This window comes from Nothobranchius furzeri, chromosome 1 (genome assembly GCF_043380555.1).
Source record: "Nothobranchius furzeri strain GRZ-AD chromosome 1, NfurGRZ-RIMD1, whole genome shotgun sequence".
Taxonomy (NCBI): Eukaryota; Metazoa; Chordata; class Actinopteri; order Cyprinodontiformes; family Nothobranchiidae; genus Nothobranchius; species Nothobranchius furzeri.
Genome location: NC_091741.1, coordinates 58,329,448 through 58,355,443, shown reverse-complemented (window position 1 = coordinate 58,355,443; position 25,996 = coordinate 58,329,448). Strand labels below are relative to the sequence as shown.

The window sequence follows — 25,996 nt, the reverse complement described above, 5'->3', positions numbered from 1 at the left end:
GGTAAAGTTATAATTTATATGTATAAGTTTCAATATAAATGTATTAAGAGCCTTTTACATGTAAAAATCTTGTATATGTTGCTTAAATTAAATATGTAAGCGAGTTACTACCTGCTCACTACCAAAGCTGTAACAACTAAGCTACTACACAACCATAGCTAACTGCTTCGGATCTAAAAAATATTTGAGATATCAGCCCGATAGCTAATTCTTTAACTTACATTTAAACTGGAAATTTGCCCCTGAATTACCTACCTACCGGCTCCTGAGCCGCCATCCTTTTGAAAATACTGCGCTGTACTCTGAAGGGAAATTTTGACCAAGGCCAGGCTACAAGACACCTCCCCTAAGTCCTTGGTCAGCTAGCTAAACGGCTAACAAACAGAGAACAGACGCCTTGGTAGCACATGAACCTTGGAACATGCCTTGGTGGTTCTTGATGATGTATCTCCTAGGCAACCGCAGTGGGACCAAGGTATCAAGGCAAGGTTCCTTGAAGTGAAAAACACCCCAAGTCTAAATAGTCCAAAGTAAATACCAAATCTGTTTCTAATGAGTCGCCTTAATCTTAGTTAGTAAATGAAGTTGAATTGAATTAGTTGTTCCGCTCAGTCGCAGAAAAGTCTCACTCACCAAACAGACAAAGGGCTCTGATTGGCCCACCAAACTGATAGAGGGCTCTGATTGGCCCACTGAACCAGCAGAGGGCTATGATTGGCCAACCAAATCGACAAAGCGCTATGATTGGCCCACCAAACTGATAGAGGACTGTGATGGCCAGACGCAATACTTCCAACTGAGGGTCCAATGGAGCGTGGTTAGACGACCTGCAGAGCAAAATCATTTTGCTTCTGCTACAGTCTGTCTAGATTTCTAGGCTAGTAAACTGTAGCAAATACAAGACGTTCACTCAAACAACAGAAAATGCATTTTTAGTAATAATTCATTTTAAAATCGAACTTTAAATTGATCCAGTCTTCATTTTTTATACTTTCTTTTCTAGCAACTAGATATTTTAGGGATCATGTTCATTTTTCCAGGCTTCCTAGTAATCTGACCCATTTTTCTTTGCTTACTTGATTTAACTTATAAACTGTGAGTAACAATTTTCAGATTGTAAACAGTTTTTTTAACGGAATGGCTGCTGAATAAAAGAAAACCTGTCATTTAAACTGATCATCCTTTTGTATTAAATCCTTTATTTAACATGGGAAAAGTCCATGTGATGTTAAAATATATTTTTCAAGAGAGACCTGACAAAGAAGGCAGTAGCAAATGCAAAACAAATATAAAAAATTGAACTAATTTTCTGCATATGCTGATGAGGATCACACCTCATGCTAAAACAGGGCAGCAAGAGCAACATCAAAAACAGTCACATTAATCGAGAATAATGCTCTTGCTCTTTTAAAATGGACTCAGAAATTATTGAGAACGTCATCTTTCTGCAAGAAAGGTCTACAGGTGTTTTTGTAGGTTGCATCTGTAAACACATACTACTGTACTTGTAGTTGTAGTTATGGTCATTTTGATTTTGTGTGTTTTGTTGTATTTGTAATTTGTTTGTAACTGTTGTGTTAAGCACTTTGAGGCTGACTGACATGAGCTAGAAAGTGCAATAAAATTGATGATGATGATGATGATGATGTCAGGCTGTTTGGAGACTCTAAATTGTCCCCACATGTGAGATAAGGACACCACGAAGACTTTACAACATTCCTAAAAGATGTCCTTTTGAAGCTCTGTTTCCATCGTCTGACTTGTGCGTTTGATCACCTGTCTGACAGACCGTGTCCCCCCCCCCCCCCCCCCCCCGCGCAGCTTCTTGCTTCCCATAATGCTCAGCGAGCATTACCACCAAGATGGCCGACGCTATGGAGGAATATGAGAAAGAAGCTGGCTGCGTCCCTATTCTCCATCCTGAGGTATGCACCGTGAACTCCACGCATTCACAAGCCGATATCCGCGCTCACAGTACGGTTGCTGGTTGTCCTTTGGGTGGCTGAAGGACTTAACCGGGTATTCACGGGAACTTCGATTCCCCTTGCAGAACCACCGGTGGCGGGGTAGGTGGGGGGTACCAGCAAGCTAGCGATGCTAAAGTCGCTAACGCTGCCCTCCTGCTCTTCCTGCTGCAGTGTCACTGAACTATACAGATGTTGGCAGATGTTGTTGATTTTAACGTTGTTGTTTGTGTTAGGGCGGCGGCGTGCTCCGCGTGAACGAGCCCGTACGACTGAAAACATGGATGTTAATCGTACGATGTTAGCTTTAGCTAGCTGTCAGTGCTGGCTGCTTCAGGCTCTGTTCAGGCTGGCTATGATAATTGGTGTATTTTGTATTTATAACTCATTTGTATCCGTTTGTTGTCGTAATTTAGGTCCAAATGTCGTATAAAGTGCATTAACAGAAGGCTGTTGCCCGTGGTTGTCAGCGTCTGTCAGATTTCTGCAGGACTCTTTGTTTATGTCAAAATCCATCCCCTCATCGCTGCAGTTACAGATACATTTCTCATTAGTTTAGTTTATTGGTTAATTTAACAAAGATTTTATGCAAAAATTCAGCAAACATCCATACAGATGTGCCAGAATTAGCCTCAAGGCTTTATCACCACATATCACAAAGTCGCTAACAGAATACAAATTCATAACAATACAACTGAGATTAAGCAAAAATAATTCAGTCTAAACGCATTTATGACTGGCAGGTTACTGACTAACAATTCAGTCACAGGGCTGGGCAATTGATCAAGTTTGTGTTTCTATTGCAACATTGTAAAAACAATGTCATTGACAGACAAATGGTTAAAAGCATTATTTTGTCACATCCTGCATTGTAAGATAGCTCTTATGGAGCCTTTCTGAGATCTAAACTCTCACACACGTGTTGTTTTCAAACATCATTGCAAGTAAAGATGTCAGAATGAGGGCAAAATGCAGTGGCTACTAATGACCCCTGTGGAAAAAGCAAAAACATGTATTTTTTTTTCTCAGTTGGACACTCCACAGCCAGAATTCAGAATCTCCTAAATCCTAGACATTAGCAGGTAACACCTGGAACACACCAGACGTGGAAGCGCGACGATGCGCCGCAAAGCGCTGGGGAACAATGAGCGCTTCTAATCGGCGCCTTTGTTAACGTACGCTCTCGGTCACATCAGCTGCGAAGCGCCACGAAGGCTCATGCCGTGCAGCCATTGTTTCGGCGTGAGCTCTATGTTGTTCGTGAGCCACGTCAATTCTGGCAGGAAGTCAAACCAAGGCAGAAGAGGCAGGCTGGTGAATTTTAACAAAATAAAATAACATTTTCAGAATTAAAACACCGCAATTGAAACATGTGATCATTTTTGTGTATCTAAACAGACTAGAGAGATGAAAACGAACACACACACACACACTTGCACACACACACACACACACACACACACACACACACACACACACACACACACACACACCCCTGCAGAGAAAAATAGCATTTCCATAATTTTAAATGCAGTTTTTACAGCAAAAGTTGGATTTAATGTGTATACAAAGAAATACACAGCAGCAGGATCAGCGCAGTTTCTGATATCAACAAGCGGGGCAAACTGCATGCGCACACGCACACACGCACACGCACACACACACACACACACACACACACACACACACACACACACACACACACTTTGTTCCAATAAACTGTCAAATGACTAAAATTGTTTGAGCATTTTTCTGTGCGAGGGACCTGGATGTAAGTTTTTCCTGATTATCGGGAGAAAGAGAAAACAAAAAATATTTTTTTGCTCATTTATGACTCTCTAGAGCTCTCACAATTCACCCCCTAAAGAAGTCCTCTGGACATAAAACAAGAAAAATGATTTTAGGTTTTAATTTTTTATAAAGGTGATTTTTTTGGACAAAAGTTAGCGCTAAAGGGGTTAAATCTCAAACACTCAAATATGTTATTATGTTTGGTGAGAACTGAAGCTAAGGAAAGAATCTGTGTAAAAAAAAAATTGACGTTTGAAATATTATATACATTTTATTATACATTTTGCTGAAATGCATTTTTCTGTGTGAGGGACCCAAATGTGAGTTTTTTAATATCTGACACTACACATAAAATACAGAAAAAAACAAAAAATAATTTTTTTGCTCATTTGTGACTCTAGAGTCCTCACAATTCACCCCCAATAGAAGTCATCTGGCCATAACACACAAAAAAAATCATTTAGGTTATAATTTTTTATTAAGTAGAGTTTTTTGACAAAACATAGCACTTAAGGGGTTAAATCTCAAAAACACTCACATATTTTATTATGTGATGTGGTCCTGTTGCTTCATCAGAACGTGATCTTCATCTTTCGCTGGAGCGGTTCGCAGCCGAGTGTGAAGCAGCTTGGATGAGAATCAGCTCCTCTAAATCTGAGACCATGGTCTTGATTCGGAAAAGGGTAGAATGCCTTCATAATAAAATGCGGGTCAGGGATGAGGTCCTGCCCAAAGTGGAGGAGTTTAAGTATCTCTGGGTCTTGTTCACGAGTGAGGGAAAACTGGAGCGTGAGATCGATAGGCGGATTGGTGCTGCATCTGCAGTGATGCGGGTATTGTACCGGTCTGTCGTGGTGAAGAGAGAGCTGAGTCAGAAGGCGAAGCTCTCGATTTACCGGTCGATCTACGTTCTTACCCTCACCTATGGTCATGAGCTTTGGGTAGTGACCAAAAGAACGAGATCGCGGATACAAGCGGCCAAAATGAGTTTTCTCCGAAGAGTGGCTGGGCTCTCCCTTAAAGATAGGGTGAGAAGCTTGGTCATTCGGGAGGGGCTCGGAGTAGACCCGCTGCTCCTCCACATTGAGAGGAGCCAGTTGAGGTGGCTTGGGCATCTGGTCAGGATGCCTCCTGGACGCCTCCCTGGTGAGGTTTTCTGGGCACGTCCAACTGGGAGGAAACCTAAAGGTAGACCCAGGACACGGTGGAGGGATGATGTCTCTCACCTGGCCAGGGAACGCCTTGGGATTCTCCCGGAGGAGCTGGCCCAAGTGGCTGGGGAGATGGAAGTCTGGGCCTCTCGACTTAGGCTACTGCCCCCACAACCCGACTCCAGATAAGCGGATGAAAGTGGATGGATGGATGGATGGATGGATGGATATTTTATTATGTTTTGTGAGGACTGAAGCTAAGGAAAGAATCTGTGTAAAAAAATGTTTGACTTTTGAAATATATAATTTTTATTATACATTTTGCTAAAATGTATTTTCCTGTGCAAGGGACCTGAATGTGAGTTTTTCTGAATACCTGACACCATACAAAAAATACAGAGAAAACAAAAAGTATGTTTTTGCTCATTTGTGACTCCAAATCCCTCACAATTCAGCCCCAAAAGAAGTGATGTGGACACAACACACACAAAATGTAGTTTTTTAGTTTTTTTATACTGTTGATTTTTTTTTGACAAAACATGGCACTAAAGGGGTTAAATCTCAAAAACACTCAATTGGAAGATCTAATGAAAGAATCTGTGAAAAATTTTTTTGACTTGAAATATTTTTTATTATACATTTAGCTAAAATGCATTTTTTTTTGTGCGAGGGTCCCCAGTAGGGCTGCTCGATTATGGCGAAAATAATAATCACGATTATGGTGACTGAAATTGAGATCACGATTATTTAAGACGATTTTTCAATTTATGTTGATTTTATTTGTTTTTATTCAGCCATAAAATTGCTCAGGGCACAATCAGGACAAAAATAAGAAACAAGATGATCACTAAAATAACTCCTAATTCCCAGGATAAAAAGACCAATATACTTATAGCTCATAGTCTATGACCCAAGGGCTATAGACCTTGGTTTAACTCATGTAAGTCTAACCAGTACAGACCCAAATACCAATATCTTGCAAATACTGACAGCAAGAATTATACAGTGGCAACAAATACATGCAAATAAATTTATGTTCACAAAATGTTGCATAATACTTATTGAGTCGTGTCAAGGTGCTGTAGGAGAGTGCACTAGCACCGTGTCCTCAGAGAGATTAGTTATTAATTATCAGCGTGAGGAACTTATTTCTACCTTATTTATAAACTATTTATTTACAAGTCCATCAGTTAATGTAATAATTGTCCCAACCACAGCTACACCCCCCACCCCCCAACCCGGTCTCACAGCAATCGGGGCAAACTGCACGTGTGTTTAGCACGCCGCACATTTAGCCGTTTTTAGTGGCCCAGGAGTCCGCAGGTGCGGTGTGTGTGTCACTCACTCTGGTTAATCCAACAGGGAGCCGGCTCCGAGAGCTGTTTCTTTAGCGACCGACACATCACTACATCATTCCCTTTCCTAATGTCCTGAAGAACGGTCCGGAGCGCAGGCGGAGTGTTTAGCTAACCTGCAGGAAATGTCGACGACAGTTATCCAGAAAGTAGCTAAGGGTTACCAGAGATGTTTCTGAGGTGTTCGCTAGGTACTTCTAAGTTAAAAAGTCAAGAAGGGGGTCTGAAAAGCTGCTAGAAATAGCGTCAAAGTCGCTAAGTTGGCAACACTGTGAGGAGCGCTTCATTTGCAACTCGGGGCAGCGCAGGCGGGAGGAGCAAATAATCGGCTTGTTTTGTTTTTTATAATCGTTCAAAACTCAGATCGTAATCGTGATTAAAATTCGATTAATTGAGCAGCCCTAGTCCCCAGTGTAGCTTTTTTTAAGGAACTGCCAAGGGTTAAACACTCTTGGCTAATTTAAAATAACACAATAAGCATTATGCTGTAAAATGCACATAAAGGACCTGCTCATGGATCCCTCTCATTATTCCCCTCAGCAGTTCCTCCTGGTCCCTGGTTCTTGCTGTGCCTGCATAATTAAATAACCCTCTTGAAATGCCTCTAATTTCAGACAGAATCGGATTGTTAGCTCTCAGTGGAGCCAGTGGGGCCGTACGTATTGTTTTTTACCTGCTAGGCTGCTGGTGCTGATTCTGGTTTAATGTGACAAACTTGGATGTTTAGTGATGCTAAACATTTTTCACCAAAGACACAGCAGCCATATGTCCCAGTAACCAGCTCCAGTGACTAGTGCCAAGCTTTCAGCATCAAAGAAAACATTTGCAGATTGAATTTGAATTCTTCCCCTCGTCAGCAGGTAGAAGCTTTACTAGTTCCAGTCAGTCCCATAAGCTAACACAAAGAGGTTAATGGTTTTTCTACGCAGAAGAGAATTTGTTTAAACAAATGATTCAACTGACAAGCATCAACCTCGTGTCTCATTTAAAGGGACATTATGGAAGTTTGACAACCAAAACATGTATAGAAATAATAAATTTCTTCATCATACATTCTCCTGCAATGCCCTGGTCCTGTAGAATGAGCCCTGGCATTTTTACTGTGATTGCCTGTTTTTCTGTAAAATCACAGAAAAAGAGAGCTGCTCGGGTCAAGCAGGCTGCTTCATGCACGTTCACGCTCAGGCATAGCCCGTAGCATTTGCTATCAGTAGCTTTAGCAGAAGAGAGAGGGGTAGTGCCAACTCAGCGACTTTGTCGCTGTTCCTAACGCCTAGTGATGAACCTAGCTACATTTCTGAGGTCCCTTAGCTACTTTCTGTAGAACTTTCTTCTAGATATTTCCTGCAAATTAGCAACAAAATAGCCATTTTTGCTCCAAACCGTTCTTTGGTTTGACGTTGTTTCAGCTGTCATCAAGGATATAAAAGTTACAGATGCTATGAATGTTACTAGAGAGTAGCTCACCTTGTAAGATGTCTGACTCTCATGCAGAAGACCTGTGTTCGATTCTGGGTGTGATCATAGTTTATTTAGAGTTTCTTTTTTACATTGATGGTATATTTTTTTTACAGTAAGATGCCCAAATTTTTATTTGAGACTCGCCGAACGGCATTGAATTCACAGATAAAAAAGATGTGGGTTCAATTTTCATTTTGGAACAATTTTTCAAGCAAGGGAAGGGAATGATCTGAGCATGCAGGAGGACTGACCCATCATAAACCTTTGTCGGCTGTGCTCAAGAGAAAGGTACAGAACCAAATTATTTAATTAATTAGCTGTACGTTCTCCTGTCCTCTGTCCTCCGCCCCCCCCCCCCCCACACACACACACACACACACGGGACTTTCTCAGCTGTTATTTTCGTTAAGGAGTGTGCACGTACAGCATGCACGCCTCGTGCACGAGCCTACTATTGATGCTGCCGTTACGCTTTTGGCCTGAGGGGGCAATCGCGAGTATAAAAATTCAAAAGTCCATAAAGTCCCTTTAAATACTCCTTTAAACACATTTGACTTTAACAGCTGCTTGATTATGGAATGCATGGTAAAATCCAATCACTTGAAATATCCAAAACTATGAATATTGTCCATTTTAGGCACAATATCATTTAAAAGAATATTAAAGGCGTAGTTCACTGAAAACATTTTTTATTTATTATTTCTGATTAATATTGGTTTCTCTGAGTTTTTCATGCGGACTGAACATGAAAATAGTCTGCTACACCTATCTCCTGCATTAGCTTCTGTTAGAAAATACAGTGTTTCCCCTATATAGGCTCAGGTGTGACGCTGCGTACCATGATTGGAAAATTTTCTTGGGGAAACCACATAAATAGATGGTGAAAATCTAGGATTCACAAGGCCTGACAGATCTACGTCACACTGCCACTTAACGTTCACGGACTCACTCATCTAGACTCACGACGGAAAGGCTGCTGCTGTTGTAGCATCCAGGAAACGGCAGAGAACATGTTGCTAGTAGAAGCTAACTGTTAGCATTAGCAACTCACCACACAGCAGAACTCCTTTTTGTGGAGATAAAACATCCATGTTGCAGAGCAAACAGAGTGGTAAATTTGTGTTGCTGTTATCCAATCAGAGAAGAGTTGTCCAAATATCAGGAAGTAAGACTCCAATTCCTGTCGTCTGAAGCTCAACTCTGACCTGGAAATTTTTCTAGATCCTGAAACGGGCACACCTGGGCATTTTGTACCCAGAGTACAACTTCACAAGGCGTTCATTTCTACTAGAGACACTGCAAATCTATTGATTAAACGAGTGAACCACACTTTTAAGTTTTGTTATACATTTGTGCATTTCACCAGAATGCATTCATCCTAAAATTGAGGGCTGAATGAATTGAAATTAAATGCAAGTAGTACTTGGAATACAAAATGTACCTGAAAGCTTTAAATCTTTTACTGGTGAATCTTAATGATTCCTTTCTTCACCCGTCTCCCCTCATCACAAACAAGTTCATTTTTTGTTTTTTCTTGTTGAGAGAAAGAAAGAAAACAATATTTCACATAGCACCTCTCAAGATAAAAATCATGAGGGGGAAAATCATGCGGAGAAATCTAATTTCGGCCACTTGTACCTGTGATCTCGTTCTTTTGGTTACTACCCAAATGACCATATGGTGAGGGTAGGAACGTAGATTGACTGGTAAATTGAGCGCTACGCACTCTTGCTCAGCTCTCTCTTCACCACGACAGATCGGTACAACGCCCGCATCACTGCAGACGCTGCACCAATCCGCCTATCGTTCTCATGCTCCATCTTTCCCCAAACAAATTCAAATAACAGTGAAATGTGTCGCTCATTGTTACATTGAACACAGAGTTGGTTACATTTTTTCCACTCTGGTTTTTCCACCACACTTACTCTGTGGAAGCGGGGATGAAAGTTCTGCTCATCCCCTCGGCTGAACTCTGACATGAGACGATGGAGCCAGAAGGCTCTCTGGCCTCTGAGCTGTCACCTCACCCAACAGCTGTCTGCTCATCAACCCACCACCATAAAACCACCCTTCATTTGATCAAACAGGAGTAAAATAAGTTGGTAATTAAGTGTTAAATCACCTTTATGGCTCCCTTTTTAAACCATGTGTTAATAAAACAGAACACCATGTCATTCTAATTGAAATGAACTCAAAGTAAACCATTCTAACCCGTTCTTACTAGGTTTTTGTCAGGTTTTAGCAGATGGTTAACAACATCAAATTGTGAGAGAGAGAGAGAGAGAGAGAGAGAGAGAGAGAGAGAGAGAGAGAGAGAGAGAGAGAGAGAGAGAGAGAGAGAGAGAGAGAGAGAGAGAGAGAGAGAGAGAGAGAGAGAGAGAGAGAGAGAGAGAGAGAGAGAGAGAGAGAGAGAGAGAGAGAGAGAGAGAGAGAGAGAGAGAGAGAGAGAGAGAGAGAGAGAGAGAGAGAGAGAGAGAGAGAGAGAGAGAGAGAGAGAGAGAGAGAGAGAGAGAGAGAGAGAGAGAGAGAGAGAGAGAGAGAGAGAGAGAGAGAGAGAGAGAGAGAGAGAGAGAGAGAGAGAGAGAGAGAGAGAGAGTGAGTGTCTGGTTGCTCCATGTGGGAGAACGTGGTGAGCTCATCTGTTGCTGTTTTGGACCTGTTGTGGTCGTTACTTCCTCGAGCAGGAAAAGCAGCACAACAAAATGAGCTTGTCTTTGGTTTTCTTCTGTTTTGTCTCAGGAAATCAAACCCCAGAGCCACTACAACCATGGCTACAGCGAGAGCGTCAGCCGTAAAAACCACGTGGACGACTACAGCACCTGGGACATCGTCAAAGCCACACAGTGAGTGGACAAGCGAGTGTGTTTTGTTACTAAAAGAGTCTGACTTTTATGTCTTTAAAGGCTTGAATTCAGAACAAAACCTTTAACTAAATGAGAGTTTATTGACAGGAGGCCCAGCTTTATATTTGAGCTGTTATTATTCAGATGTATGTTTTAATTCAAGGTTAGAATGACCACATACCAAGTTATGCCACTCGCTTTTTGAAGATGTTATTTTGTTAAATGTTTTTTTGCATTTTTGTATTTGAGAATGCGCCTGCCTTGCTCTGCAGGTACGGTATCTTTGAGCGCTGCAGAGAGTTGGTGGAAGCGGGTTTTGACGTTCGGCAGCCAGACAAAGAAAACGTAACACTCCTCCACTGGGCCGCCATCAACAACAGGATAGACTTGGTCAAGTAAGTGGGCACAGGTCACACCTTCAGTCATGTTCAGGTTAAAAATAAACCCAGTTTACTTCAAATAAATATATAGGGAGTGAATAAACACACTTGGTTCTTTTGCTTTATGATTTTACTTTTAAATATCCTGGTGAAAGTTCTTAGTTATCCACTTACTTCTGCTTCTCATCTGTGGAGCTTCCTCAGTTCAAGATGAAAATGTTTAAGTCTTTGCTGATGAGAGCTATTTACAATGCAAGAATCCTCAAATGACAAAAATCTGAGGATTCAACTCTTCCTAACCTAGAAAACGGCTTTGAATCAGATCCACACTTTCACATAATCCTCACCTTATCAGAACTAGCATCAGACTCGTAGAGTTAAAACATAGATTTGAAATTGTATTTATATATATATATGTATATATATATATATATATATATATATATATATATATATATATATATATATATATATATATATATACACATATATACAGTATATATATATAATTGTATTTATATATATATATATATATATATATATATATATATATATATATATATATATATATGTATATATATATATATATACAGTATGTATATATATATATATATATATATATGTATATGTGTATATATATATATATATATATATATACCGTATTTTCCGGAGTATAAGTCGCACCAGCCATAAAATGTATAATGAAGAAAAAAAACATCTATAAGTCGCATTTTGGGGGGAAATTTTATAATTTTTCTTACAAAATCTGAGACCAAGCATTTCACATTGCAAGACAAGTACCGGTAACAGTAACAGAATAAACAACCAGGGCGCAGCAGCGCGCCACGGTCTCCAGCAGAGGATGGCGGTGTTTCAAACCCTCTCAGCGGGCGGGGAGAGCTCATTCCTGGGCCGGAGCCGGCCTGCAGCAGCTCGCCTCAGGCTGCAGCAGGTGATGGCGGGGCAGAGGAGCTGAAAACTGGACCGGAGCTGGCCCGCAGCAGCGCGGTATACATAATTTGGTATATAAGTCACTTTGGTATGTAAGTCGCAGGACCAGCCAGACTATGAAAAAAGTGTGACTTATAGTCCAGAAAATACGGTAGCAGCGTTACATTTTGTCTACCTCTATGGTGCCATTGGGTAAAAGTCTGTGGTTTTTAGCTTTAACAGATAAACAGGCAGGATAACTTCCAGACTGTTGGTGTGTCCAGGTATTACATATCAAAGGGAGCCATTGTTGACCAGCTAGGAGGAGACCTCAACTCTACACCTTTGCACTGGGCCACAAGGTAGCACACGTGCACACTCAGCCTTTATTTACAGCGCGTTGCGTGTGTAAATGAGCACAGCAGACCTGTGGGTTTAACATAGCTAGGTTTACCTCCTGTGGTAAAAGCTTACGGTTAAACTCCACTAAACCATTACAGGCACTCAGATGCTGGTTTGGTTACTCACACTTCCATTCTCAGCACATAAAATTCCTTTCCACTCACCAGTTGATGTTTTTGTGGCTCAAACTGAACCAGTTCAACAGGTTAAAGAAAAAAACACTAAAATAACAGAAGTTGTTAATTTACTACAGAATCAGACATTAATCTTGGATGTTCGTGGAGCTGACAGAACTATTTAAACACTGAGTCAGATTTTTGTTTCTACCTGTGAAATCTATACGGACTGAGTAAATGAACAACTCTGAACTCTAAATTCAATTCAATTCAAATTCAATTCAAAGATACTTTATTAATCCCAGAGGGAAATTAGAGTTTCAGTACACACAATTCAGAGATCAGACATACATGGGCAAGACACGACAAGAATTGGTGACTGTGGTCATTCGCAACCCTGAGTCTGTAACCAATGATGTAGCCAGCCTCAAAACTGAGAACTAACCCTAACTTCACCTTTTGACTCAACATGGCCGACTAACTTCATAGTACACCTTCGGCCTGTGCTTCTGGACTGTGAGGAATTACCGGGTAGCTGTTTGACCAAACAGATTGTAGAGAAGTCTGTCCATCCCAAAATGTTTTTATCTCATCATTTTGTACATTTGAGGAATCAGTTCAGTTTTAAGGTCATGAATCCTCTTTATTGTTGTCACACAGATAAGGATGTGTAGTTATTTGTTTTCCTCTTTAGGTAATTTTATTTCCAGGGACAGGTCCAGCTGGGTTTTCTGTGTCTGAATCGGCTCATTTGAACAAACCCTCATAAAGAAGCTGAACCATCTTTTCTTTGTTATGACATGTGACTCTAGACTTCATCAGAGCATTCAGTGGGGGGGGGGGGGGGGGGATCTCTTTCTGTCCTTTTGAATTATTAATGGATGAATCCAACAACACACAGGTACAGAAACTCTCTGGAGTCCCACCTCCTTCCAGCAGCTTCCAGTGACCTTTAGAAGCCCCCGCCTGCTTTCGCTACCCAGTTCAGCTCATTTAGGCCGTTGGATGACACCAATGACTATTTTATTGGTTTTGTGATGAATCGTTGTTGCTGTAGACGGGTTTAGGGTATAACGCCAAGCGTGTGCAGGTATTTGCCCCTGATGCTTGGTGTTTCTCGTCTCTTTTCCCCTCTTAAGACAAGGCCATCTATCCATGGTGGTGCAGCTTATGAAATATGGTGCAGACCCATCTTTGATCGACGGAGAGGGCTGCAGCTGTGTGCATCTGGCTGCTCAGTTCGGCCACACCTCCATCGTGGCTTACCTCATTGCTAAAGGACAGGTGGGAAAATTCACCTTTTCAAACCCTTGGATCTGCCTCTCTCCAACCACTTTTACAGGGTGTATTCATTTTAATCACCAGTCCTCTAGAGGGCGCCCCGCTACCTTATTTGACCTCAGTAGTTAATGTGTGCTTTCTCCTCTGCAGGATGTTGACATGATGGATCAGAACGGCATGACTCCTCTTATGTGGGCAGCTTACAGAACACACAGGTAACATAAAAGAACTAAGATTTTTTTTATATATTAATATTTAATAAAGCTATCCATTGTCCATTTTAGAGCAGTTTGGAGTAGTCCGGGGGGAACGGTGACCTCTGAATGACCTATTAAATAAAGTTTAATGTCTCAAAAACCATAGCAGCACAAACGTCAATTTCACCTGCACAAATCAGCACAAACGAAGCACTAACTGAGCAGCCTATTTGCCTCCACTTTTGAAGCTGGGGGGGGGGGGGGGGGGGGGGGTGTCAGCTTCACAGAGCTAAGCTGCAGTTGCGCTTTTGGCCTGAGGGGGCAATTGCGAGCAAAACAATTCAAAACTCCGTAAAGTCCCTTTAATGAAATTTGAAATAATTAATGACTGCGTTGCTGACTATTAACCTGCCATGTTTGAAGCTAGCTTTTAAAGAACTAGTAAGTGGTGCCGTCTCTTAAGTTCACTGGTATCGATAGAATATTTTGTGTAAATGGGTTTTTTTCTGAAATTAAAACTACAGTAGAAAAAAATTCCAAAACCAGCAAACTTTTTAACACAAACACGGTCATGAAACACTCACTCCTCCTGTCAGCTATCCGCCAGTACCGGAAACCTGTGTAGCCAGAGGAAACGAGAGAGAGAGAGAGCTAAACACCAGTCGCCTTTCCTACATCCAATCGTCTGATGTCCGTGTCTTCAAATGTTTTTTTTTTTTTTTTGGGACTCTAGTAGTTTGTCCTAAAGTTGAGGTGGTAGCAGCCGGCTGTTTCTCCTTCTCTGTTTTTATCAAGCATCCTTACAAGTCAGCTGGAGGATAAAGTAGCTTCAGACAACAGGATCTGGAGTCTTATTTCCTGATATTTGGACATCTCACCTCTGATTGGCTAACAGCAACGTGACTCTACCACTGACTCCTTTTGCTCTGCAACGCTGATGTTTTATTTCCACAAATAACACAAGCCTGGAGGAATTTTGCCATGTTGTGGAGTTGCTAATACTAACAGTTAGCTTCGGCTAGACATTCTCAGCTGTTTCCTGGATGTTTAAAACAACAACAGCCTTTCCCGTTGCGAGTCAAGATGGGTGAGTCCACGAATGTTAAGTGACAGTGTGACGTAGATCTGTCAGGCTTTTCAGGTCCTAGAGTTTCACCATCTATTTTCTATCAGAAGCTAATGCAGGAGATAGATGTAGGAGTCTATTTTCATGTTCAGCCTACATGAAAAACTCGGTGACTGATTAAAATCAGAAGTAATACATGAAAAATGTTTTTTTCAGTTTCCCTTTAAGTAAAATAAAGTTCTCAACATTCAAGAACTTATATTTTCTTCAATTGAACAAACACTTATATGTGGGAGCTGCCTCTCCAGTTCTCAAATAAATTCATAAATAGAGTTTAAAACAAAGATGTTAACTCTTCTGTCTGCAGGAATAACAAGAGGAGTGATGAACGTTAACTCGTTAGGAACAGCAGAATAAACAGTTGAAGAAAACTGATGAACAAAGATGTGTTGCAGCTGTTCTGTTAATTACATGGGATGGATTTTTATTTGGCAGTGTGGATCCGACTCGACTGCTGCTGACGTTCAACGTATCCGTCAACCTGGGTGACAAATATCACAAGAACACAGCGCTGCACTGGGCCGTGCTGGCCGGGAACACCACCGTTATCAGCCTGCTGCTGGATGCCAACGCCAACGTCGACGCACAGAACATCAAGGTAACTGCGCCAACTTGCTCTGAACATTCTACTCTGATTATTGAAAAGAAATGCTTCAAACAGGTGTGGAACTGCCGTAGATAAAAAAATAAGCTAATTTTAGGAGATGAGAGGATGATGATGATGACTAGGGTTGTGCAGAGAATTTATTTTGGATTTGAGTTCTGATTTGGGCTCCAGGTGTAGACGTTAGCATACGTATGTATTTTAGGTGCTTTTAAAGCTCAATATACTACACTACATTTGACCAATAAGATGTGAATTTCTATATAAATATTGAAATTCAATCTGATTGATCTTTGAATGTTTAACCAGAAGATTTAGAATTCTTTGTTTATTCAGGGATTGTCAGACACTTCGTATCAATTCAGACAGTCAAGTTTATAGAAAATAAGACATTTATTTTCTAAACAATTATAAACAAGACAACTAGGAGACACTTTATGTGATGAATGAATTTAAGTGGATGGAGTGTGAGGTGTGATGATGTGTGAATGTGATGTTATGCGAAACATAACCTGTAGATGGAAAAACAGACCATTTCCAGAGGCTACACGGGCAATAACAAAAACATTGAAGTGAACAAAAAATCTGTTGATAATAAAAAGTTTGCAATTTTCTGCTTTGCAAGAAGGTTTCCCTTTTGAAATATAAACTCAGGCGGGTTTGGAGTGAGAGTTTTAAAGTCAGTGGAGGTAAAGAAGTTAAAACACGCTGTGTAAGAATGGCGTTCCAAAAGAAATGTCACACATACACACACACATACTTGTATTTATATGTTTGTGTGGACCTCCATTGACTTCCATTCATTTTAGTGACTCCCCTATGTCTAACCCATACCCTAACCTTAACCATTGGGGTTCTTTTCCTAACCCAAACTAAAAGCTAATGCACACCGTACCTCTAAAGGGCCATTCCCATCTGTACCGGGCCGGGTAGCCCCAGTCGGCCCCAGCCTGGCCCGGTTGATTCCACACATCCTTGCCTTAAGCCCATGTGGGCTGATTCTACCCACCAATCAGAGGCTTGCTCTAATGGAAGGTGTGAATTTGCTGTCAGCAGTGGGTGTGTTGGCCCTGGTCGGCCTGAAGCAGACCCCCTCGAGAAGAGGGCTGAGAATGAGCCTTGGTTGGCCCGGAAAAATACCAGGCCACCCAGATATGTAAACAACCTACGCTACCCGGCCCGGGCCGACCCGGTACAGATGGGAATGACCCATAAGACCCAAGTTTTAGGGTGCTTGACATTATGTGGACCAGCAAAATGTCCACACGGTACAGGTTAACAATAAAAATTGTCCACTTAAATCTATAAAGACAAGTACACACACACGGGTTTGGTGTCCATACAGTTTTATTCCCAAGCATCAATTATCCATAAGACACCTGTTGGGTATCATAGTTTACATGTCTGAAGTTATTCATTCATACCACGATGCAGCCATAAGGATAAAGTCATCACAGACCATAATAAACGGGTCTGTTTGTGTTGGAGAAGCTGTTTTCAGCTGAACTAGAGCAGCAAACCTTGTGTGTTTGCCAACCAGATGAGCGATCTTGTTGAATAATCTAAATGTAACAGATCACATTTGAGCGGCCTGTGTCTGTGACTCATCAGGGCGAAACGCCGCTGGACCTCGCCAAGCAACGCAAGAATGTCTGGATGATCAATCACTTACAGGAAGCGCGGCAGGCCAAAGGTTACGACAGCCCGTCCTATCTGAAGAGACTGAAGATGGACAAGGTACCAACACAAACATGGCTGCTTTCCTTCAACAAAGATACAGGCGGAGGTCCCATGGGTCTTGAGTTACAGCTGTTATGCAGTCTAGATGTAGTTATTAGTCAGTTTTAGTCTCGTCAGGCTGCTGCTTCCAGTCAGTCTGACAGGATGGAGGGTGGTCATAATGATCCGCTTTGTTCTACAACAGGAAAAACAACAAAGCAGCCAAGATCTGCTTGTTCTCACGGCGGTGGGAGCTTCTTCTCACCCTTTTATGATACAGAATGTTTGTCTCCATCCACCTTCTTCTTTTTCCGTCTCTGTAAGAGCTGACTTTGAATTCTCCTGAAATGTTTTGTCATTTTTTTCATTTACCTGCGGGATGTTGTCAGGTAATAAAGGTAAATAATGGCTGATATCTAACAATAATCCCACCCTCTGCTTAGAAACGTGCCTCTGTTTGATGTTTCCAGATGTTGCAGGTAGATTTTAGCTTTCTGCTTCCATCCCACTGAGCTCTGGGGCATCACATCAGGCCAGATGTGCTGCAGTAAGCACGCTGTCATGCATCAGACTTGTTTTCATGCTCCACTTTATGACTGTGCAACTAATAACGGGTTCAGAGTGCATCTTATAATAAGAGGTGTCATTATTGAGTTGGGTATACTAAACAGGAGCAGCAGCACTCTTGCAGAAATAAAGATGGAAGAAACATGGTTGACAAGATGTCAGAGGGCAATCGAGGACAATCAGATTCACATAAAAAGTGATATTCAGGGTTCTTATGAGTGCTTGAGGTGCTTAAGTTAGATTTTGGCAAACGATTAAAAGCCCTGGATGCTGCTCTACTGAACCTCCAGCTCTCGCTGTGCCTTCTGTGTCACCTCCTCTCCTCTTTCGTCACCGCTGCCTGCTCTGTACGCTACTGTCAACGTCTCACGTGAGGTTGTCGCTCACCTCTCCTCGTCCTGTTTCTGCAGGAGTTCAGGCAGAAGGTGATGCTGGGGACGCCTTTCCTGGTCATCTGGCTCATAGGTTTCATCGCCGACCTGGACATCGACTCGTGGCTTATCAAGGGCGTCATGTACACCGGTGTCTGGGTCACCGTGCAGTGTCTGTCCAAGTACGACTCAGCTGAACAACACACACTTTTCACACACTCGTGGACAGCTGTGGGAATCATTTTAATGTGAGAAACCGCAGAAAGGCAGGTGATAAAACAGGTGATCACTAATCTGTAAGCAGCGGCGTGGCTGAAAGAAGCGTCAAGTAAATGGATCGAGGTCGAATCACTTGGTAAAAGGTTTTAGTTCTACTAGGGCATCTGAAACTGACTGACTCCAGTTAAAGATGGCGACCACAGCCGTGTTTGGATGTTGTGACAGCTGAGAGTCGTTCCTATATCAGGCCCTTAAATAACCCTCTTTTCAAGATTTGACTAAAATGACATCAAAAGAATCCCAAACTGCTAACATACTTCTCTTTTACCTTTTTATGTATATACCGTGTGTATATTGAGTGTTTCCCATCACCCAGAGGGGTTCTACTGGTTTCTTTAACTTCCTCCCATCCCCCACCATGTGGTCCAGCTGGTGGGCTGGGATCAAATCGGAGACCGCAGCAACACTCGTGTGTTCTGTTCAGATTTACTGACATTCTCTGAATTCTTGTCTGGTGAGGAAACGGGCCCGAGTGGGAGCGCTGCAGCAGTTGGTCATCAGGTAAGGGTTCAGCTTGTGCTGCAGCTGCCCGACTCCTGCTGCACTTGTCTAGATGTGCTCCAGGGGTCAGGATTTTCCTCCTGCGTCCAGAACACTTTAATAAAACTCCAGAAGCAGAAGAAAGCTTTTAAAACTGGGATTATTTAAAGCTTTTCACTAACATGATTTCTAACCACAACCCTTTTCTATCTGCAGGGCTTTTTTTGACCACTCCATGCACAGCGCCCTGCCTCTTGGAATCTACTTGGCCACCAAGTTTTGGATGTATACCACCTGGTTTTACTGGTTCTGGAATGATATCCTTTTCCGCTACCCTGAGCGTCTGAGCAGCAGGTCTGCCAGACATCTGCCTTTCACATCCGAGCTTGGTTTGATTTGTTTTTGTCGTGTTCAGCCTTTGTGATGATTGGTGTCTGCGAGGGTTCTGCACAGCCTCACCCTCACTACTGGTGAGATCTACAGTGTCGCTTATGTGTGCCTGAAAAAGCCCAGATTAGAAATGAAGTCCGTGTCTCAAGGTGGTGCCGGGAAGGTAGACGATGCCTTGGGAAGGGAGGGGTCCTTTCGAGTTTAGCGTTTAATTATCGCTGAGTGAAACTAAGCAGAGCAGCTCCAGAGTTGTTGTTCTGACTCCGCATGACTGCACCCATGGTTCAGAAGCTCCTGATTGCAGGAGGTGACAGCGCAGGTCTTGTTGTGTGGAAGCCATTTAGCTTAACGCCTCGTTACCTTACTAATGTGAAGGGAGCCGAGATGGTAGTGCAGCCGTGTCTAGCATGTCAGGAGCATTTTACATCACGGCAGTGGGCGGTCTGCTGCACCAGTGACACACACACACACACACACTCATTTATTGGTTCCTGTCCACAGGAAACATAAAAGTTTATTTGTATTGCTTGCTGTTTTGATCCAGATCTATCATTAAAGAGTATTGATTATTGATTTAGTTGAATCTGTTAAATTCAGATGAAAGTTTATACCCTTCTATTAAAGATGGTCACTGAAATAACTTAACAAAAGTCTGGTTATCCTGTTGGAGAACCTGTGACCTCTGACCTGCAGCGTAGACTGAGCTCTGTGAAACCGGGCTGCACATGTAGCCCCCCCCCCCCCCCCCCCCCCCCACACACACACACACACACACACACACACACACACTGCAGTCTTTAGATTTCATTAGATTTCATTCAGGTCTGCATGTGTGATGAAAATATCGAAGGCTTCTGTGACACTGATGAAAGTTAAACACGTAGGCCATGCACACGCGTAGCTGGGTTGTGGTAAAGCCAAGCTCCCCCCCGCCCACATAAAGAGAGAACTTGGGTAAATGCCACCATGTGTATGAAGCACATTCATAGCATGTATGCTTAGTCTGTAGGTGGCAGTAGTTCCCCAAATCTTCTGCGTCTTTTCTAAGCTAACAGAATACTGCCTGATGAGAATGACGGCTGCATGGTTAAGAAATGCTTTTCTGATTTATTTCCCTCTGGCCCTGAGAATGGGTGATCGCCCCCCCCCCCCCCCCATGGGGATGGGTCACCAGTGTGGAATGACTGATGGGACTTCATTATCCCTTTACAGTGGTTTTAGATAAAGGCTTTTCATGAGCGTCTTCCTTGACTTCCCTGAACATCTGTCGTTTTCTACCGTCCACCTTCCTTTCCTGATCAACACTCTGGCTTTGTTCTACAACTTTGGCAAATCCTGGAAGTCTGACCCGGGAATCATTAAAGCATCAGAGGAACAAAAGAAAAAGGTAACAGTCTTTGTCTTTGGTATGTTTTAAGTAATATGAATGTTGACGTTCTTGATTTTTGCACAAGTCGCTGCTCGGCCGCGTCCGACCTCCTGCACCCTGAAGGAGGAGGGGAGCCCCGCCCCCTCGCTGTTGATGAAAGCTAACGTAACTCTGCAGCTTGTAAGCACCTTGGTGCCAAGACCTTCACTCGGTGTGGACCACTCATGAGATTGTGTTTTATGTGTTGCACTGAGGGTGCCACCCACCAACTACAGATCCCAGAATGCACGGGAACGGTCCCCAGCTCAGCTGCAGTAGATCTGGAGTAGTCTGGGGACTTTTTGTCTTTCAGCCGAGTAAACCATGAGCGGAGTTCATGCAGTATTTTGTTGACATTGAAGAAAATTCAGAAAGCAGTTTGAATGTAAACAATTTATTTATGCAGAGAAGCCTGAAAAGCATCAGTTGTTGAGGGAAGCATGACTTCCTCGTAGCCTTTGATCCCAGGCTGCATTGTGTTCTTTCAGACTGAGAAACTAGTTTCAGCCAAAGTCAAAGGTTTTTATTTATTTATTTATTCATTGCTTTTCTTCTTTTTTATTAACAACAAATAAAAAATAAGTGAAGTGTTGTTTTTCTTCCTGTAGACTATTGTGGAGCTGGCTGAGACGGGCAGTCTGGACTTGAGCATATTCTGCAGCACCTGCTTGGTAAACGTTTACTAGTTGTTGTTTTTCTCAAACCAGATTTTTTTAACCGTACTGTTTAATAAAAAAAGAAAAAACCTAAGCCGCGACTCTCGACTTTTCTCGCAGATACGGAAGCCCATTCGGTCCAAACACTGCGCCGTGTGCAACCGCTGCATCGCCAAGTTTGACCACCACTGTCCTTGGGTGGGGAACTGCGTGGGTGCGTCTCACACACAAACACACACTTTCAGGCTTGTTGTTGTGTTTGTCAGATCTGACCCCCACTTTCAGAGAGAACGTGTTGCTGAAGTCTGTTTTTAATTTACTTCACAAGAAACAGAAAAACTGGATAGATTTTAGAAACGCGTAAATCTTAATTTTGGGTTCATTTTGGGGATTTTTGATCCCATTTCTGGATTGAATCAAGTAACAGAAACAGTTCATGAACTTTGATGCACTCAGCCGGCGCAAACCTGCAGTTAGTATCACCTCAAAACCCAACAGGAGCGTTTAATGACATTAAAGAAGCAAACTGGTTTCATACAAAGATTGGATTCTGTCCAAACAGGACGGCAGGGATCCTCTTTGTTGTGTCAGGTCCTCGTCGATTAAAACGTCCTGCAGAGAAGGAGGTGAAGAACATGATGGACAACAGGAGGATGGAAGCAAACATGAGGATTGTTGTCCGAAACAGCCTGGAGAGAAGAAAGAAAGGAAGGAAGGAGAGCAGGAGGCTAAGTTTTATTTTTGAAATCATGTGGTCAGGATGAAGCGTTCAAAGAGAGGAAGCCATCTGAACAAACAGCGGGTTGTCCATCCCGGTCAGGAGCCATTACGTTTAGATCAGCATTCAGGGTTTTTTCTTTTATCGTGTCTCACTTAGGGTTGTCACGGTGTGAAAATTTAACCTCACGGTTATTGTGACCAACATTATCACGGTTTTCGGTATTATTGCGGTATTTTTTTTAAGCGTGTTACATTTTCAGACAACTATGTATGTCATGAAAATACTTTCCTCAGTTTGTGTCTAAATTTTGCCTAAAATGTGTTATTCAGTTATTATGCTGTTTATTTGTTTACATTTTTCTCCTTTAGTCTTTAAAATACCAATATTTGCCCATAACTTCATATTTATTGTCTATTTGATGTCATCATTTAAAAATATTAGATCAGATGATATTCAGTACTCAAGTAGCCTTCTAATCAGATACTTTTTTACCCTTACTTGAGTAATAAACCCTATATCAGGAAAATATTGTCCTTGGTTTGTGTCCTTCCAGTGAGCTTTGCAGATTTGGGAAAATGTCATCAGGCAGTAATCATTGTTAAATTCATAATTATTCTCGGAGAGAGGCCAACTCTTATCTGCCCCTGGGAGCCCCGTAATGCATAGCGTCATTTCAACATGGGGGTGTCCGAGACACGGTTTATATGCAGGTAGCGGCGCTGCGGCTGCTTTATATAGCGACTCGTTGCATTCTCCCTCAACCCAAATCCTCGGATCACGCATTTTAGCTAAAACGCTAACGTTAGCTTGCCTTGCGTTGACTGTAGAGTTGTGGGTGATGGTCACGCAGATGTGCCATGAGATTTGAAGCGTTGCTGCCTTTCACAGACACGTTTTCTGCACGTGCTGCAAACAGGATCGCCGTCTTCTATCAACTGTCCCTCGGCATTTTTCAAATATCCATAAAATGCCCGTACTTCCCACTTTGTCTTCTTTGAGGGATAAAAAATGTCCTCCTGAGCACTGCCGTCTCCTCCTTTGGTCATTATTTCAGCTTTAGCTTCAAGAAAGTTTTGGTTGTAAACAGCAAAGTGCGCATGTGCCGCCGGCAACTTCAGCAGATGATACGGTGGCTGGTAAGGGTCATCGCGCCTACACCGCAGCCACGGTAAACCCACCGAGATAATATAGTTTTTTAAAAACAAGACGGTTATTATTATTGTCAACTTTTTTTACCGGTGTTTACCGCTACACCGGTTACCGTGACAACCCTAGTCTCACATCATCCTCTGCTCCATGTTTAGGGAACAAATACAAACCAACCCTCTGAGTGTGTCTGCTACACACCCAGAGCAGCGGGTTAATATATAAACGCTTATCTGCTCATTATGTCTGAGTTTCTGACACAAGTCTGGTTCTTCTCATTGTTCCTGGGGGTAAAGTGACCAGGAAAAGCTCTGAATATCAGAACATGTCAACAGGAAGGTTGTTTGTCCTCCACAGGAAGTGGGAATCATCGCTACTTCATGGGCTATCTGTTCTTTCTGCTCTGCATGATCTGCTGGATGATGTACGGCTGCATCTCCTGTAAGAACAACCTTCTTCCTGTTGTGTTTCATTCCCACATGTCCCTGGTTTGTTCCGGTTTTAGTTCCCATCTGGTTGTATCTCTGCCTCTCTCTCCCAGACTGGAGGATCCACTGTGCCACCAGCTACACGAAGGATGGATTTTGGCTCTACCTGACCCAGATCGCCTCCTGCTCACCCTGGATCTTCTGGATGTTCATCAATAGTGTCTTCCACTTCATGTGGGTGGCGGTGCTCATCATGTGTCAGCTCTACCAGGTACGGCTGCGCTCCATTTGCTCGTTGAGATTTCTGTGATCAGCAGGCTGACCTTTTTACTCGTGTGTTTTGTAGATCGCTGCTCTGGGAATCACCACTAATGAGAGGATGAATGCTCGGAGGTACAAGCACTTTAAAGTGACGGCCACGTCCATCGAGAGTCCCTTCAAGTACGCTCCAACCTGCTGTGGTAGTAATGTTAGAGATTTGTCCGAGTCAGGAGCTTTAACTCTCTCTCTCTCTGTTCCTGTGTAGCCATGGCTGTGTCAGAAACCTAATCGATTTCTTCGAGATCCGTTGCTGCGGCCTCATCCGGCCCGTGGCAGTGGACTGGACCACGCAGTACACAATAGAATACGACCAGACATCCGGCTCAGGCTACCAGCTGGTGTAGAGGGGGATAACGAGAGAGCGGTGGGGGGAGTGGAGTGTCTGGAAGGTCTCCCCCTCTGGCGTTCATATCGGAGCGATGCTGTTCTTGGGAGCGCTTTTTAATGTAGTTTTTTTTATGATTTTGGACCACCTCTCCCTCACCGATCAGAACCCTTTGGGTCAGGAAGCATGCAGCTAACAGGGCAACACCATCACCCCCATACACCTCCTACTATTACTGCTACTGTCATGAGCTTCCACCGCCTCTCCTCTCCCGCTGGACGGACTGCTGCTGCCAAATACAAGCGGAGTGGGGAGAGTCCAACGGATGGGAGGAACGATGTAATGAAAGTACCGACGATACTGAAGCGCATCACCAAGGAGACGTAACACCCCCCACCCCATTCATATCTTATTTATACGACGTCTATGTGGCCCTGGATGGTTTCGAAACCGTTGAGCTGTCTGATGAGGAGTCAGGAACACTAAAGAAAGGCTTTTAGCTCCACAGCTTCCTGCGACAGAAATGAGGGAATGTCTTTTAAAGGTTTAGTTTTTTTGTTTTTTTGCACCGTGCTGAGTTTTGAGCTGAACTCATCAGGAAAGTGTTAGATGAGAGGTGGAACTGGTGGAGGAACCCAACTTCTCCACCCTGCTGCTGAATGAAAGCTGCCTCTACTGTTATTATTTTATTTTTTTACTTCTTTTTCGTGCAAATAATCTAAAAGCAGCTGTTGTGCAACGTGGACGCAGGAATAACTGGGAGTCCTTCAGCAGTCGCCACTCAACACAACATCCTACAGACAATGTGACACAAGTATATTTATTTAAAATCTATTTGTAGATAAATGTTCTAGCGCAATCATTTGTACGTTTGACATCATTTTAGCGGGACAGGATTTCATGAGGATGATGATGAAGTAGGAGTAAAGCTCTGTGGGGCCGGAACAGGGAGCGTATTTATTAACAGGAAGAGAAAGAAGACGAGTTTACGTGGAAGCTTCGCTCAACGTTTCCCTCTTGAAGCTGTAAAATGTGTCTTGCCTCTTTTGTCTACCTGCAACATTGCACTGATTTTTTTTGGTTTTTGTTTTATGGTCATTACTGGACAGCAGCTGCGCCTCACACCAACATTTCCATTGTTTGCAGAGGAAAGGGGAGGGGCTTGTGAGACACACCCACCCCCAGAGTTCCCTGCATGGACCGGTCGACGCAGCAGGACTGAGATGGAAAGAATGTGCATTTGTACATAAACACTCGATTTTCTCCTTTTCGTCTGTGTTAGTCGAAGGTGCTCCTGGACTGTTCTTCTTTTCCATTTGAGTTGGGGTGGGTGGGGATTCCCTTCAACCACACAGAAAGGAGAAAGACTCTAATCATGTATGACTGTAGCTTTTAGTGATGTCCCACACTGCTGTTTATACGCATTTTAACCCCTGAACTCTCCTCTGCATGTACGATGCTCGGGACCGCTCGCCATCCCCGTCATGGTCACCACGGTGACGGCCTGGCAAGCCACGTGTCTGTATATAGTGAATGTTAAGTATTTGCAAGTACATTTCTGCATCATTCATGTCCATCTGTTTT

At 42.8% G+C, this 25,996-nt stretch overlaps 1 protein-coding gene across 1 annotated transcript; it reads left to right on the top strand.

Moving 5' to 3' along the window:
• Positions 1 to 1,827: 1,827 nt before the first annotated feature.
• On the top strand, positions 1,828 to 24,584 carry zdhhc17 (zinc finger DHHC-type palmitoyltransferase 17). Its single transcript, XM_070549321.1, has 17 exons — positions 1,828 to 1,925; positions 10,462 to 10,565; positions 10,838 to 10,960; positions 12,160 to 12,237; positions 13,533 to 13,677; positions 13,825 to 13,889; positions 15,433 to 15,595; positions 17,213 to 17,338; positions 18,298 to 18,440; positions 19,234 to 19,334; positions 20,670 to 20,794; positions 21,424 to 21,486; positions 21,592 to 21,685; positions 23,696 to 23,779; positions 23,880 to 24,037; positions 24,113 to 24,207; positions 24,293 to 24,584. The coding sequence occupies exons 1-17, from the start codon at positions 1,863 to 1,865 to the stop codon at positions 24,429 to 24,431; spliced, it is 1,869 nt and encodes a 622-aa protein (XP_070405422.1). The 5' UTR covers positions 1,828 to 1,862; the 3' UTR covers positions 24,432 to 24,584.
• The last annotated feature ends 1,412 nt before the right edge of the window (positions 24,585 to 25,996 follow it).

Bases quoted from the DNA above. Each gene is read 5' to 3' on its own strand.
- zdhhc17 (XM_070549321.1), top strand. From the start codon at position 1,863: ATGGCCGACGCTATGGAGGAATATGAGAAAGAAGCTGGCTGCGTCCCT. The intron at 13,678-13,824 runs GTGGGAAAATTC...TCTCCTCTGCAG, and splicing joins ACCTCATTGCTAAAGGACAG to GATGTTGACATGATGGATCA. The intron at 20,795-21,423 runs GTAACAGTCTTT...TTCTTCCTGTAG, and splicing joins CAGAGGAACAAAAGAAAAAG to ACTATTGTGGAGCTGGCTGA.